This window comes from Hibiscus syriacus, unplaced genomic scaffold (genome assembly GCF_006381635.1).
Source record: "Hibiscus syriacus cultivar Baekdansim isolate YM2019G1 unplaced genomic scaffold, ASM638163v2 tig00110332_pilon, whole genome shotgun sequence".
Taxonomy (NCBI): Eukaryota; Viridiplantae; Streptophyta; class Magnoliopsida; order Malvales; family Malvaceae; genus Hibiscus; species Hibiscus syriacus.
Window position 1 is genome coordinate 8,401,971 of NW_024062688.1, and position 17,071 is coordinate 8,419,041.

Genomic DNA, 17,071 nt, shown 5'->3' on the forward strand with positions numbered 1-17,071 from the left:
TGCTGACTAAGATAAGATATTCATTTGAGATTTTGAGATCATATTTTATCATATCTTAGTTAGTAAGTTAACGTCCAACCTAGATTACTGTCAATTTTATTTAAAAAAAGATGATTTTAAAACATATGATTCGAGTGGCCAAATTTTTAATAGTTAGAGACTCAACAAAATAACGACCTATAATTAAAGGATCATTTTGTAACTTTTAATATTTGGAGATTCAACAAAGCAATGCCTTACAGTTGAGGGACCATTTATGTACTTTACTCTAAAAACAATTTAATTTTAAATCTAATCTCTAAATTTTATAAATGATTAATTTTTAAAATAATCTCTAAAATTTACATTAAATATTTAATAAATTTCAAATAAAATATTAATTGAGTTCTTAAATTTAATAAATTTCAAATAAGGTTAATCTGATGGATACGGATTACTATCGAAAGTTGTTCCTTGAACCTTTCTGCCAAAATCCCACAGCGAACCCCAGAAAGTGAGAAGCCAAACCTAACCCACACTTGAGGTTTGGGAGTGAGATCGTTGGCGAGGCAACTCAGAAGTGAGAAGGCAGCAGGCATGGGTGTGAGCATGGAAGGACAGAAGGTGATAATGGTACCATACATGGAAGCACATGTCCCAAAGTATCACCTGTGGATGCAGGACCCTGCTCTCCTTCGAGCCACCGGATCAGAGCCCCTCTCACTCCAGCAAGAGTAAGATATGCATCTCTCTTGTAACCAAGACCCTCTCAGTTGTTCTCTCTCTCTCTTGTGACCAAGAAGGGCGTATAAAAGAGAGACATTGAAGAAAGATGAACAAGGGTTGGGGGTTGAGATCAGGAAATTGGGAATTGAAAGCATGGAAAGGGGGAAACTAGAATTGGGGACACATGAGATGTACGAGCCAATTAATGATTCAAGCTCAGCCGCTGAAGCACCAACCCAGTATGAAGAAGCCCAAACAGCTGCCAAGAACGGTAAAGTTTGTTAGTAGGAATTACAGGTGGCATATTATTAGATTCTCCCGTACAATGTAAACAAATAAACGTGTAATTGGGATGAGCTAATTTTCAAGTATGAATTGAATGAAGTTTCCCTTTTCCTAATCCTCTCTTCTTCTGTTTCCTCTCATCTCTATTCTTCTCCTTGAACCTCGTCCATAACAACATATTCATGTTTAGCTACTTCATTTTTTGTTCAAATCATTATTTCGCCCATGTTCTCATGGCCTGTCATATATTTTAATGTATATGAAAACAAATGATCAACGGATCACACATCATCAATTCTCAACATGAATCATATAATGCAAATCTCTTACACCGCTTTTTTCTTTTTTCTTTTTTATAGCAAAACTAGCATATAGAATTGTATCACGTGCTTTAGCAAATTTCAAATCTCGATATCAACATTAAAAATAATAAATTTTGGGACATTTTCTCATCTAAAAATATTAATTTACCATCAAATTTTCAATTCCACTGCTTTAAAATCGACATTTTCCCTCAAACAAGTATAATAAATTCAGAACATTTCCCTTTATGTTGGGCAATTTCCACTTAAAAGAAGTAAAATGGACTAAAATGTGTGGTGATCCGCTAGTATGTATTACTTGACCCTATACTAAAGTACACAAGATAACTAATAATAGAAGGGGAAGCTGAGCTCAACTGCCATTGAAGATCCAAAATTAGAAATAATTGGCTTCCACTGAACTGTATATAAATGGTTTCAACCCAAAAGAATTCAAAACGCAGCAAAAAAAAAAAACCCTATACAAATGAATATTGCAGTCCTACCATTCTTGTTCTTCTTTACTTCAATCCTTGTACTCGAATCTACTGCTTTTGATGTCGTTGCCAACTTCGGCGCAAAGGCGGACGGAAGAACCGACATGAAAGTGGTAGGCAAAATATATGTATCGAGTACGAAAAAGCTTTTCTGTTGAACTGCAGGTTAATTTCTTTTGCCCTTTTACAATACAGGCTTTGCTGAATGCTTGGAAACAAGCGTGCGCGTCGGCCACACCGGCCACCGTCGTGATTCCGAAAGGGACGTACATGTTAAGCCAAGCATTGTTGAATGGTCCTTGCAAGTCTCATATCACGCTTAAAGTTCATGGCATCATAATGGCTCCAGCTGATCCTAAAGCATTCAAGGATTCAAATTGGGTTGCCATCTCCTTTGTCGATGGCCTAACGATAACCGGTGGTGGAGTTTTCGACGGACAAGGATCCGGTGTTTGGGGGAAAAGCAGTTGCGGCATGAACTATTGCGACACACTTCCCTTTGTAAGCCAGATTTCATGGTACATTTATTTATTAAGTTTTAATCTCTTGATACGGTGCTAATTAATCTTGCCCCCCCATAATGAACAGAATTTGAAATTACATGCTCTTAAAAACACAATGATACAAGATGTAACATCTAAAGACAGCAAACAGTTCCACGTTAATGTTCTACATGGCCAAAACATTACCTTCGAACGTTTCACCGTCTCTGCTCCCGAAACTAGCATAAACACCAATGGAATTCACATTGGACGATCGAATCTGGTCAACGTCTTTAACTCCATTATTCAAACCGGCAACGACTGCGTCTCATTAGGTGATGGCAGCAAAAACGTGTACATCAAGGAATTGAATTGCGGACCAGGTCACGGCATCAGCGTCGGAAGCCTAGGAAAATATCATAATGAACAACCGGTACACGGAGTTTACGTAAAGAAATGCACCATCTCTAATGCTGAGAATGGTGTTCGGATCAAAACTTGGCCTGCCTCGTATCCTGGCACCGCGACGGAGATCCACTTCGAGGATATTAAAATGGAAGATGTCGGAAATCCCATAATAGTGGATCAAGAATATTGTCCATCGAAGTCGTGCAATTTAAAGGTATGTTTGATCAAATGAAAATCATTATTTAAGCTCTAAATTCCAGCACCAGGTGATTGTAATGTATGTTTTTTATCCAGGTTCCATCACGTGTTAAACTTAGCAAAATTAGCTTTAAGAACATTAGAGGCACTTCTAAAACTCAAGAAGCAGTCAAGATTATTTGCAGCAGCGGTGTGCCGTGCGAAGACGTGAGGCTCATCGACATCGACCTCACGTACAAAGGACCAGGAGGACCCTCCACATCGAGATGTTCCAATGTGCATCCAAGACTTTCCGGTATACAGAATCCGCCTGCTTGTAAACAAAGTACTACAATGCGGCCGCAGCTGCTGTCATGATCGTTGTTGCGCTGTCGCGATTGCAGGTGATGCGGATGTTAGGACGGGATTTACTTCCTAAAAATAACTCTGTTTTTTATGTTACGGATGCGGTTTGCAGCGTTACAATGTATTTAAAAACATTACGATACGGTCGTTATATTATGTTACGCTCGTATTTTAGTACTATGCCGGTAAATAACCACCGTGTCCGTGGAATACATGCCATAGGCAAAACAGTTGTATTTTCAGTAGCATTTCAATAAATTTGATTCAAATTTGGATTAATTGAGTATGTTTGGTAAGTTTTTTTTATTAGTCTAATCAGGGTGATTACAATATAAGTTTTTTTTTTTGAATTCACTGGATTAAGTAAAAAAATATACTGATTTTAGCCAACCTTATTTACAGAAAACTAAAAAACAATTACTTTCAAAATTTTAATTTTAGTTAAAATGCACTCTATTCAGAAACGTTCTTTTTTCACTTACTTTTTAAAACGTTTTAAGTTTTTTATTTTATTTTAAAAAAGTATTCAATTTTCTAAAAATTGAAAAGGCTAAACTATCATAATAATCCTTTAACTTTTATATTTTGTACATTTGTACTTACTAGATTAGAAAAATTAAGTTTTAGTTAGTTACGTTATAATTTTATTAAGTTTTATATTAAATTTTATTAGTTTGATGACGTGATACGTTAGTAAAAGAATTTAATTATCATTTTAATCCTTGAACTTGTGATAAAATACTTATATGAGCCTCTTTATAAACCCAAAATAGTCTAGAAACTACAAGGAGTTGCAAAGTTGAGATGGAGCAAATTAGCAGCATTCAGGGTGCGTTTGGTTCATGGAATGTAAGATTATCAGTGGGAATAAAAGATTACCAGGAAATAAGATTACTGGGAATGTTGTGTTTTGTGTTTGGTTGGTTTAGTAGGAATGTAAGATTATCGTGTTTGGTTAAAGGAATAAAAGATTATTGGAATGTATATTTTACCAAATTGTCCTTATTATATATTTGTTTTTTAACAAGTTGAAAAATATTTATATATTTTCTTTAAAAAATGTAAATTCATAAAATTTATATAATTTTTTTACAAAATTGAAAATATAAAAAGGTTTAATAAAATGGTAAAATTTTATTTTAACCCCTGAACTTTATATAAAATTTTAATTATAGACTTCTTTTTGTAAATCTAAAATAGTTTAAGGATAAATTTGTAATTGAACCTTCGTAGAATTTTTATTATTCAATGACAGAATAAGAATATTTTTTAAAGAAAAAAATTTTAAGGGCATTTTAGTCCAAAACGCTGGTAATCCAACAATACCTAAGGAAAGGGAGGTAATGACATTCCCGGTAATATACCCCAAAAAATTCACTATTGGTAATGTAAGATTACCAGGAATGACATTCCCGACCAACCAAACAGGGAATGTGGATTCCATTTCCATGGGAATCTCACATTTCCCCAATCAAACACACCCTCATGGTTTTAATATGGGATGCATGGATAGTTGTTGGCGTATGGATGCATGGCTTGCATGAGGTGGCCTAGGATTTGTTAGGTTTGTTATAACTAGCTGACGTCATGCTTGTTATATCTCTACTGTATATTGAGTACTGTAGCCTTGAGAAAGATATGGTTTCAGCAATAAACAATTTCTTATTTTTCAATATGGTATCAGTTGTTCTTGGTGATTGAGTCTCTTGCTTCCGTTGTAGATGGCTCCTCCGATGCGTTTTGATGGTGGCAGTCCGTGTTGGAAATAAAACGCTCACACAAACAACTTTTATTGAAACTCAAACAAATATTACAAGAGTACTCTCACTCAAAAACAAGAACTACAACTCACTCTTATAAGACTTTGCTTCTTCACTCACTTAGAAGCTCTTAATTTTTCTTGATGCTTAAAACTAAAATGGGAAGGGGTATTTATACTACTCAAGAACAATCCTACACCACACAAATAAACTAATTTAAACCATTACAAATTCAACAAATATCTAACTCTCACCTAACTAAATTGAAGGGATATAGCGACAGTGATTGGCTTAGAAATCTATTGAAGGAGATTGGTTTGATACAAGAAGAGCCTACCAAGGTTTGTGTCGACAACAAGTCAGCCATTGCCTTAGCGAAGAATCCAGTATTCCATGATCGAAGCAAGCACATTGATATTCGCTACCACTATATAAGGGAGTGTGTTGCAAGAAAAGATGTGGAAGTTGAATATGTGAAGTCACAAGATCAAGTTGCTGATATTTTTACCAAGCCACTGACCAGCGAAGACTTCTTAAGATTAAGGAACCTACTAGGGGTCACGAGATCAAGTTTAAGGGAGGGTGTTGGATCATAAACTTGATCCATTATGGGAGCCTAAACCCAAACCCAAACTAAATTGATGTCATTACTTACATCATTTAATTAAAGATGTCATTGCTTACATCATTTAATTAATGATGTCATTGCTTACATCAATTTAAGGGAGGGTGTTGGATCATAAACTTGATCCATGAAAAATACGAATCCAGTAGTGCTCCTTCGATTATCTATGTCTCCACCCCAATCACTGTCGCTATATCCAACAAGCTTGTAATCATTAGAAACTGAATAGAACAAGCCAAAGTCAATTGTACCTTTCAGATAGCGAAGAATTCTCTTTGCGGCTTTAAAATGGGTGGTTGTTGGGGATTCCATGTAGCGACTAACCAATCCAACTGCGTGAAGAATATCGGGTCTCGTGCAAGTTAGATAGCGTAGACTTCCTACCAAACTTTTAAAGAATGTTGGATCTACACTTTCGCCTTCTTCATGTTTGGTCATCTTGATCCCGTATTCTGCCGGTGTGCTTATTGGCTTACAGTTCTCCATCTTGAACTTCTTCAGTATCTCCTTTGCATAGCTTTCCTGTGAAATGAAAATTCCATCATTTTGTTGCTTAACTTCAATGCCAAGGTAGTACGCCATGAGCCCCATGTCTGTCATCTCGAATTCTTTCATCATCACATCCTTGAATTCATTAAACATGCTTGGGTTGCTTCCAGTGAAGATCAAATCATCCACGTAGAGGCACACGATCAAAATATCTTCATCTTTGATCTTGATATATAGAGCATGCTCGTAGGGACATTTGTTGAAGCCATTCTCTTGGAAGTACTTGTCGATTCGGCTATTCCATGCCCTTGGTGCTTGTTTTAGCCCGTAAAGAGCCTTCTTCAACTTCAACACCTTGTCTTCATGCCCTTTGACTTCATAGCCTGATGGTTGCTGAATGTAAAGTTCCTCTTCAAGAACTCCATTTAGGAAGGCGGACTTTACATCCATCTGTTGTATCTTCCACTTGTTTTGAGCTGCCAAAGAAATGATTAGTCTGATAGTCTCCAATCGAGCAACAGGAGCAAATACCTCATCATAGTCAATTCCAGCCTTTTGACTATAGCCTTTAGCAACTAGCCTCGCCTTGTGCCTTTCAATCTCTCCTTTGGCGTTTTGCTTTGTTTTGTACACCCATTTGACACCTATCGCCTTATGTCCCTTGGGAAGTGAGGTAAGTTCCCATGTGTCATTCTTCTCGATGGCCTTGATTTCTTCGTCCATCGCATCTCTCCATTTCTTTTCTTGTACCGCTTCTTGAAAGCTCACTGGTTCACAATCGGCAAACAGACAAAATAATGTAAGATTATCTTGTCGTTCAGTTACCTCATAGAGATCTCTAAGGCTTCTTGTGCGTTGCACAACTCTTTCACTTTGACTCCCACTTGACGATGATAAAGGTGATGAGTCTCCTTGAGTGGTTGATGTTGGTGAAGTGGGTGGAGTTGCAAGCTCTTGTTGAGATTCATCTAGTTGCTCCCTCATTGTCTGCTCATCTTCTTCAAACTGAGGAAAGAAATTGAAGTCATCTGTATGGGAGTTAAAATCCCATTCTCCTTCTTCGTTGAAGACCACATCTCGACTAATCACAAACTTCTTATTGTCTGGATTGTACAACTTGTAGCCCTTCGAATTAGCATCATAGCCGATGAAGATAAAACTCTCGCTTTTATCATCAAGCTTCGTTCTTCTCTCGTCTGGTACGTGAACATGGGCTATACTTCCAAAGGTTCTCAAGTGGGAAATGCCAGGCTTTCTTCCACTCCATGCCTCTTGCGGTGTCTTTCCCCATACACTTCTTGTTGGAGATCGATTTGACAAGTAGACTGCACACGATACTGCTTCCGCCCAAAATTCTTTGGGCAGTTTCTTGCTTTTGAGCATGCTTCGTGCCATGTCGAGGATTGTTCTATTCTTTCTTTCTGCCACACCATTTTGCTGGGGGGATCTAGGAACTGTCATTGGTCGACGAATTCCATTTGCTTCACAGAACTCTTGAAACTCCCTGGAAGTAAATTCTCCACCTCGATCGGATCTCATGGCTTTGATCTTTCTACCGCTTTCTCTCTCCACTGCTGCTTTGAACTTCTTGAATACTTCAAAAACTTCTGACTTCTGTTTCAAGAAATATACCCAGGTTTTTCTTGAAAAATCATCAATGAAGAGAAGAAAATAGTTATTGTTACCGAGAGAACTTGGCTTGATCGGTCCACACACATCGGTATGGATGAGCTCAAGTGGCTTCTTAGCTCTTGTCTCTGACTCCTTTGGAAAGCTTTTCCTGAATTGTTTCCCGACTAGACACCCTTCACAGAGTTGGTCAGGATGGTTGATGTGAGGTAGTCCTTTCACCATCTCCTTCTTAGATAATAGCTCTAGACCTCCAAAATTGAGATGCCCAAATCGAAGATGCCAAAGCCATGATGCATCTTTGTAGCAAGCTTTCAGGCACTTTGCAACATCATTTTGTATGTTGATCAAGAACATTCTATTCTTTGACATCGGCACTTTAGCAATGAAGTTATTCTTATCATCTTTTATAGAAAGGTTATAATTATTCATATGAATATCATAACCTTTCTCTACCAGTTGCCCTAAACTTAAAATGTTACTTTTCATATTGGGCACATAGTAGACATTTGAAATAAATTGATGTCTCCCATCTTTCAAACGGATAAGAATGTTACCTCTCCCTTTCACTGCTATTGTGGAATCATCTCCAAACGAAACATTTCCACTTACTGACTCGTCTAGCTCCACAAACATGTCTTTCCTTCCACACATGTGATTGCTTGCACCACTGTCAAGATACCAGGAATTTGCTTGGCCACCATCAGTTTCCTTTCGTGCTAGAAGAAGAGTTTCTTTGCCATCTGTCTTTTCCTCCACGTAATTGGCCTTCTCCTCAATTTTGTTGTTGGGAGCTCTACATTCTGAAGCATAATGCCCAAATTTTTGACAATTATAACATCGAATTTGAGATTTGTCATACTTTGAGTTTGGATTAATTCTTCCACGGCCTCGTGTTGAGCTTTCTCCTTTCTCATAGTTGTTGTTGGAATTGTTATTGTTGTAATTCCAGCCTCGTCCACGACCTCGACTTCCACCTCGTCCATGGCCTCTACCTCTGCCTTGGCCACGTTGGTTTCTATCATTGCGTTGGCTCTCATGCATATCCTTGAGTTGCAGCTTGAGGAGTTGCTCAGTAAACTCATGCTTCTTTTTATGCTTCTCTTCGTATGCTTGCAATGATCCTTGGAGCTGTTCGATCTTCATTTCTTCCAAGTCTTTAGTTTCTTCAATCGTCACGACGATGTGCTCAAATTTGGGATCCAACGAACGGAGTATCTTCTCTATTATCCTCACATCGTCTAACTTTTCACCATTTCTTTTTAATTGATTAGAAACAGCTACTACTCTTGAGAAATAATCTGAAATAGACTCAGATGCTTTCATGTTTAAGGATTCGAATTCACCTCTTAATGTTTGGAGACGAACCTTCTTCACTTGCTCGGATCCTTTGTAAGAGGTTTGCAGCTTCTCCCACGCTTCCTTGCTAGAGCTTGCACTTGAAATCTTTTCAAAACCATCATCATCTAATGCTTGATAGATGAGGCAGAGAGCCTTCTTGTCTCTCTTTCTTGAATCCTTCAAAGTTGTCTTTTGATCTGGTGTAAGAGTAGCAAAAACATCATCATCCGCAGGCTCATTATAGCCTTTCTCTATGATATCCCACACATCTTGTGATCCAAGAAGTGCCTTCATTTTGATACTCCAATTGTCGTAGTTGTTGTTGTTGAGTGTCGGAACTTGGAATGGTGCCATACCATTTGCCATATCTCTCAATATAATGAGATTTTGTAAAATCCGATTGCACGGATGAATCCGGAACGATGAAAAAAAAACTTTGGAGGGACTTGGACACCTCGGTCAAGGGCTCCAACTCGGCTGAATCGGCTCAACTCGGTGAGTCAACTCGATTTTCTGGCAGCAGTCTTCCGGCGGTGCGTGGCGGTGCGTCAGAACTCAGATTGAGAAAATTCTGGCGGCGGCGTATTCCTCTCGTCGAGACCTTCGATCTTTCCAACTCTCTCTGATGCCACTTTGTTGGAAATAAAACGCTCACACAAACAACTTTTATTGAAACTCAAACAAATATTACAAGAGTACTCTCACTCAAAAACAAGAACTACAACTCACTCTTATAAGACTTTGCTTCTTCACTCACTTAGAAGCTCTTAATTTTTCTTGATGCTTAAAACTAAAATGGGAAGGGGTATTTATACTACTCAAGAACAATCCTACACCACACAAATAAACTAATTTAAACCATTACAAATTCAACAAATATCTAACTCTCACCTAACTAAATTGATGTAAGCAATGACATCATTAATTAAATGATGTAAGCAATGACATCTTTAATTAAATGATGTAAGTAATGACATTAATTTAGTTTGGGTTTGGGTTTAGGCTCCCATAATGGATCAAGTTTATGATCCAACAGTCCGATGACTGATTTGGAGAATGTTTCTGCTGCCTCTCAAAAGGTTTTCACGAACAAACGTCTTAGCGTTGTTTTCGATGAATCAAATTACCTTTTGTGGAAGCAGCAGGTCTTTGTAGCCGTTCGGAGTCTTCTCCTAGAGAAGCTTCTCACTGGATTCGTCTCTCCTCCGCCCAAGACAGTTACTCTCGGTGATGGGTCTGTCATCGATAATGAAGCGTTTGAGCTTTTCGTTGCCCAGGACAGTGTTGTGGCGTCGTGGTTATTGTCCACTATCAGCCCCTCGTTACTACAGCAGCTGGTGGGTGCTGACACCACGGCACAAGTCTGATCGACGATGAGTACCTTCTTTGCCAATCGATCCACAACTGCCGCCATGAATCTCCACTTCCAACTTAAATTTGCCCAGAAGGGAGACCTTGGTATGTGTGCATACATATCCCATGTGAAGGAGATCTGCGACTCACTCTCCGCTTGTGGTCGGTCGGTTTCTGATTTCGAGCTAGTGGTTACTGTCTTGAATGGGTTGCCCGCTGAGTATCGATATGTGGTTGTGTTTATCCTTCTCAATGCTGAAACTCAGCAGAAGAATTTTGAGCGAGTTCATAATCTGCTCATGAGCGCCAATGTTGCGCAAGTTCAACCACTTAAGTCCAGCGATCGTTCTATTTCTCATCCTGAATCCGCCTCTCGTTCTTACTCTGGTGGCCGTGGGCATGGCCGAGTCAAGCTTCAATGTCAACTGTGTGACATGAATGCGCACCTTGTTGATCGGTGTTGGTAACGATTTGATCAAACGTTCCCTGGAGTAACATCCTCTGGCTCTCGAGGATCTTCTAGCGATAGGCAACCGATGGCAAATTTGTGTCATTGCAATGCTGGTAGCTCGGATTGTGGTTGCGTTCATGGTGGACAGTATGCCTCTCGTTTGTTTTCATCAAATGAAAAAGATCGTAGTAACCCTCACGCTCATGTGGCTAAAGGAAATACTGGAGCTTGGTTTGCAGATTTTGGCGCCACACACCATGTCACACCGGATGCGACTGAAGTAGTGGATGAGGCTGAGTATTCTGGACCTGGTAAGCTAGGTATGGACAATGATAATCGTTTACATATTTCTAAGATCGGGCAATCTTCTTTACTCACTCCATCTCGCTCTTTAAGACTAAATAATCTGTTACATGTTCCTCTTGTCACTAAGAAATTATTTTCGGTGTCTAAGCTATTAAACAAAAATCAGATATCATGTGGTTAAAATATTTAATAAAATAAGAATTTTGAATAGTTCATATAGAAAGTCCAAAAATAATATTGTAACACCAATATGAACACACATATATCGGTCTGAGTAGTCAGATCAAGCAGCCTACTGTCAGGTTTTCCTATCACAATTAGATATAGTGTTATATCCTACGAATCAGAATAACTATATCAAAATCCTAGTAGAATAAATAATAAACTTTAATTAAACAATTTATGAAAACCTAAGAATAACTCTCAAAGAATGTGGACCGTACTGATCTACTATACGAGAATCGTCGGATCTAGTCGACCCTCGATCAAGAGAATCATGAGTACCTTCATAAAAATATAGTCATATATCATTTTCATAATCAAATCCCAGATAAATATACAAAAATGCTAAAAATATTAAGCATTTCCGGTTTAACACGCTTGATTCCGGACTTTCGGGTCAGAATTTGACGAAACATACTACAAAATCACACTCAAGAAGTCGAAAACATCAAGATGTAGGTTTTTGGAAAAAGTCAACATATATCAACGATCAAAGTCAACATCGGTTAACGGTGGCTGTCAGCGGTCAACGGTTAATGGCTCTGCTCGGCTCAGTGAGACTCAGCTCGACTTAATTCAGTTTGATTCGGTTGGGCCGGTCTAACTGGGTTGATTCGGTTGTGCTAGTTGGGTTTAGGTTGGACCGGGTCAAAACTGGGTGAACAAGTCAGATACGGGTACATATCGGGTACGAGTCAACAGGTTGGGTTGACCGTCTTCTAGAAGCCCACCAGGGCAGTGGACAAGCCCTACGCAAAGGGGCGACGCGTGGGGCACGTGTGGTGGCGTGTGCTACAAAAAAATTTCTAAAATTATTTTTGAAACATTATAAGGCACTTACCATACTCGATTCACCACGGTGAACGACGAAGAGCCCAATTACGTTACGTCAAAAACTTCTTATCGCTCAACCCTTTACACAAGACAACAAAGACAGCAAGATGACTACCGTTGGACTCGGGATGACACAAAAAACACAATGATATAGACGGTGTCGAGAACATAAATTTGATCGCTGACGAAACGTCGATTGAAGATTCTTGGCTTAAACTTTCTAAAAATAGAAAATGGAATAGAGAGAGCTTTTTAGGGTTTTCGAGAAATGAAAAATCTGATTTTTGGGTTTTTAAACCCATCCACGAATGGAGATGGCAAAATTATGTAATGGGTCTTTAAGTTTTGATTACTTTTTTGAATTTGGATTTAATTTTCAATTTAGTCCTCAAAATAAATTTAAAAAAATTTAACCCCAAAATTAAAGTGTCACAAGAGCTGGACACTGGCATGACCGCACCATCCGTATTAATTTTCAACACCCCATGAAATGGAGCTTGGTTCGTCGGATCGTAGGCCTGTTGTGAAGAGCGGGCGGGTTATGGCGAATGAGCCTTGCCTACGATAGTGTTACCCGGATGATCTCCTGCGTGTACCAGACATGTCCTTGGAAGATGAAGCAGTTTCTGTGCTTATTTTTGTTTGTTTTCGTATCATTGTTTTATTTTTAAATTAGATATTTTATTTATTTTATGTGTATATTTTGTTTTATCAAAAAAATGATTAAAACTTTCAAAGTTATCGTCTAAAATGTTTTATCATTAACTATAGTTAAACAAATATGTATATTCAATCAGTGCATGACACATAATATATTATTATAATTTCTTTTAACTTTACTTTTAAAAAATTAAAATTATTTATTTTATAAAGACTTCTTAAAATTCTTAAATTATCTAAAATCTTATATACTTAAATCTCATATATTACCATCAAATCAATCACCGTCGATTATTCCTTTTGTTGTTAACTTTCATTAGTCAATTGTCTATTTTATCGTGGCATGTATGAAATCGTACGATATTGTATAAAATTATATTTTTTAATTTAATCATCATATGTTTATTGTCATTGGTGAGACTACACTGTCACTTGAATCGATACTAAGTCATCGGAACATTCGACTACGCACTTATGGTATGAACACTATTCTTCAGGGAGATTTAGGGGTTTTGAGATTTTGAGAGTTGAAAATTTGAAAAATTAATTTTTTTATAGTGATACAGTGATTTTTTTTAAAAATTAATGCCATGTATTAAACCATCATTGGTTAACGATTTTATTATTAATTATTGGTCAAAAGTTAATATATGTTTAAAAATAACTCTCAACCATTTGACATTTAATATTCACACTCCTAACATTTTTTGTACTCGAACTCGAGATCTTAAGGAAAAACAACAATCTTTTTATCACCAAGATCACTTGATTCATGTTTGATTAACACTTTTTTTTAATTATTGTTGACGGTATAACCTTATAATGGCATAATGAAACTTTAAATACCTTAAATGGTAACTAAAGAAACATTAAACCTCGACATCTATTATAAAAATAAACACCTTAAATAAATAAAATGTTTAATTTAAATACTTATTTTCAATTAATTTTTTTATTTTATTGCGCAATTATTTTTTAATTTAAAAAAGAATTTGGTATTCAAATATAATTATACTAAATCAATAGCTAATCAAAGTAAACCCGTTATGGCCGCGTGTCCTTTGAAGAAGAATGTAAGATAATACATATAAATTTGTTTTATACTCAAAATAATTTGCTGTGGATATTGAAGACTGAATGTTGCAAAGTCACTATCAATAAGTCCATCATTGGCATAGCCATGGAATTGATTCATAACATTTGCTTTGGTCTACATTCACATTTCATCAATCTATATGTTTAATCGGACGGTCAAAATTCTTATGTCCATCAATTTCCATATACCTTTGTCCCATAATCAAAGGGAAAAGAAGAAAAAAAATCAAACCATTGTACAAGGCAAGGAAATGATAGTTTCCATATGATTCATTTCCTTGTGGTTTCCGTCTCTCCTTTTCTATAATAATATTCATACCATCTTATAAAAGTCTACCATGTTTATCTTCCACCTTCCTTTTCGACCATCTCTCTTAAAACCCCACCATTTGTAATCCATGTGTGCTTTAAATCTCTTGTTAGCCATGGATTTAGACGATGGGAGGCTCGCCAAAAGACGAAAAACCAAGCTTACACTCGAACTCGAAGATGATCATCGGCAGACGAAATCTGGGATGGAGACCCTTCCTGGTGAAATAATCGTCGACATACTATCGAGGCTGCCGATCACATCTCTGGTGCAATTCAAGTTCGTATGCAAAGGGTGGCGTGCTTTAGCTCAGGATCCTGTTTTTGCTGCAGATATGTGCAGAACCCACACAGCAAATACATGCCTCATACTTCACTGCGATTTTCCCATAAAGAACCACCTGTATTTTGTTGATTTATCGCGGAACAACCAAGAGAAAGACAAGGTAAAAAGATTATATGTGCCTTTCCAGAAATCCATGCCTGAATTTGATGTAGTTGGATCATGTAATGGTTGATTATGCTTGTCTGATTCTTTATACAACGATTCTCTTTATGTTTACAACCCTTTCACCGTGGATTTCATCGAGCTGCCGAAATCTCGACAGTATCCGGATCAGGAAGTAGTGTTCGGATTCGGATTCCATCCGAAAACCAAGGAATACAAGGTAGTTAAGATAGTTTATTATAGGAACACAAGTAGTAGTAGTAGCCGGCGTGTCGTGTATCCCCATTCGGACGTTCAGGTTTTCACTCTGGGATCCTCTGCCTGGAGGAGTCTAGGGAAAATACCTTACCAGCTCGTAAGGCGATCGTCGGAGGCTTTGGTTAGCGGAAGGCTTCATTGGGTGAGTAGGCCATGGAGATATCACCCAGCTCGGCGCATTATGTCGTTCGACATAGGGACCGAAGAATTCAAGGAGGTCCAGAAACCTGATCGTGGTGGCCATGTGTCTGTTTTAAGAGGCCGTCTTGCAGCGTCTGTTTATGGGAATTATGGGAAACTGGAGATATGGGTAATGAAGGATTATAACGTGAAGGAGTCTTGGAGTAAAGAATTTAGCGTTGGAGCTTATATGCCGAAATGTCTGAAACAAAATTTGGAGCGAGATAATAGGCCATTGAAGATCTGGAAGAAGAATTCGAGTGGTAAAGTGGTTCGAGTTCTTTCGGTTTCGGGAAATGGTGAAATCCTGTTGGAGTATAAGAACAGGGTTCTGGTTTCTTATGATCCAAAGAAAGGCAAATTTACAGATCTTGTGTTCCAGGGGATCCCACATTGGTTTCAAACAATTGTCCATGCGGCAAGTTTCAGTTGGATTAACACCCGATTTCCTTGATGATAATGTTTGTTTCTTACCTCAGCACATCTCATTGTAATTTGTTTGGATTTGTTTATTATACAGAATCAAGATTTGGGAAATCTTGGTGTTCAACTTATGCCTGCGTTCCTTTTACAATTGACTTGAACCAAACGAGTTTTGTCAAGGCAAACTTTAAAAGGAGCTCAACCACCATGGGTCCAAATAATTAAAAGTATTATCAAATGCTGAGAAAAGATATAAATTAAAATGAACTACTTTTTTTTATATATATATAAAAGATATGCATGTGCAGCGCACAGGGTTTTGTCCATCTTCCAACATTATTTTTGTCCATCTACATACGTCAATGGTACCCAATGCAATGGAAACACATCCTCACTAGGGATGGCAAACGGGCGGGTCGGGTGCGGATACTCAATCCCCATCCCCATACCCACCTAATATTTTTCAATCCACCACCCGCCCACCATCCATGGTGGGTACAAATTTTCAAATCCACACCCGCCCACGCGGGTACATTTTCAAATTCATCCCCACACCCACTACCCACTAGCGACATACCTAGCTAGACCCACCTGACAGCAAACTAATGGGATGTTGGAGTTGGTTCCCAGACAGTTCGTGATGGGGTAGCAGCGCATGCTTCAATTTGTCAGAGGAGTAGCTCTACGAATGTTATGGAGACAGATTGTAGGGAGCATGGAGTCGCAGAGCTGGATTGTTGTGTTGCTTTCGATGTTAATGCTCATAGTGCGCCTAATATGGGTTTTGATGGGCTAAAGAACATGGAAACTGTTGCTTTTGATGTTAATGCTTATAGTACGACTAATTTGTGTTTGGATGGGCAACATGGGCAACATAGGCTAAAGAACATGGAAAGTGACGTGGTTAGTGGGATTATGCGTTTAATCAAAGAGCCGAATATTTCCCTAATTAAATACCAGATTAAAGACTAAATATCCTTAATATTTGGATAAATTATATGTTATATATTATACAATATTAAAACTTATAAATTAGTCTTTAAAATTACACCTAAATTCATAATGGTCCAAAATTTAATAGATATTTAGCTGGGTGGGCGGATGTGGGGCGGGCGGATGCGGGTGGATGCGGGGCGGGTAATGTCTCAAACCCATTACCCGCCTACCACCCACGACGGATACCACTTTATAAATCACACCCGCCCACTACCTGCTAAAATTATACCCATCCCCGCTCCAATTGGAGCGGATGCGGTGCGAAATCTACGAAACTGTACCCGTTTGCCATCCCTAATCCTCACTACTATCTTTGTAAATACACTTTCCGCATGAAATACAATACAATCATTTTTTATATATTATATGGATAGACCACTCATTCCTTCTCGTAGCTTGTTCATATCTCCAACGTTATACCTTATTGTTTAAGATTATTAAATAATTAAGTTTATCTATATAAAACTTTT

The 17,071-nt window shown here is 38.0% G+C and overlaps 1 protein-coding gene and 1 pseudogene across 1 annotated transcript; both read left to right on the plus strand.

Annotated features, from left to right (window-relative positions):
• The first annotated feature begins 576 nt into the window (after window positions 1–576).
• On the plus strand, window positions 577–3,234 carry LOC120120090 (exopolygalacturonase-like). The gene is made up of 6 exons (XM_039139829.1): window positions 577–713; window positions 783–976; window positions 1,757–1,902; window positions 1,985–2,290; window positions 2,378–2,893; window positions 2,974–3,234. Exons 1-6 carry the CDS (start codon window positions 577–579, stop codon window positions 3,232–3,234), a joined length of 1,560 nt encoding a protein of 519 aa, XP_038995760.1.
• Window positions 3,235–14,267: 11,033 nt separating this feature from the next.
• On the plus strand, window positions 14,268–15,676 carry LOC120119948 (annotated as a pseudogene).
• Window positions 15,677–17,071: the final 1,395 nt, after the last annotated feature.

What these genes read in the sequence shown, in the direction of transcription:
- LOC120120090 (XM_039139829.1), top strand. Translation starts at nt 577, where the DNA reads ATGGGTGTGAGCATGGAAGGACAGAAGGTGATAATGGTACCATACATG. An exon ending in CCAAACAGCTGCCAAGAACG is followed by an intron (nt 977 to 1,756) that starts GTAAAGTTTGTT and finishes TTCAAAACGCAG; the next exon opens with CAAAAAAAAAAAACCCTATA. An exon ending in GAAGAACCGACATGAAAGTG is followed by an intron (nt 1,903 to 1,984) that starts GTAGGCAAAATA and finishes TTTACAATACAG; the next exon opens with GCTTTGCTGAATGCTTGGAA.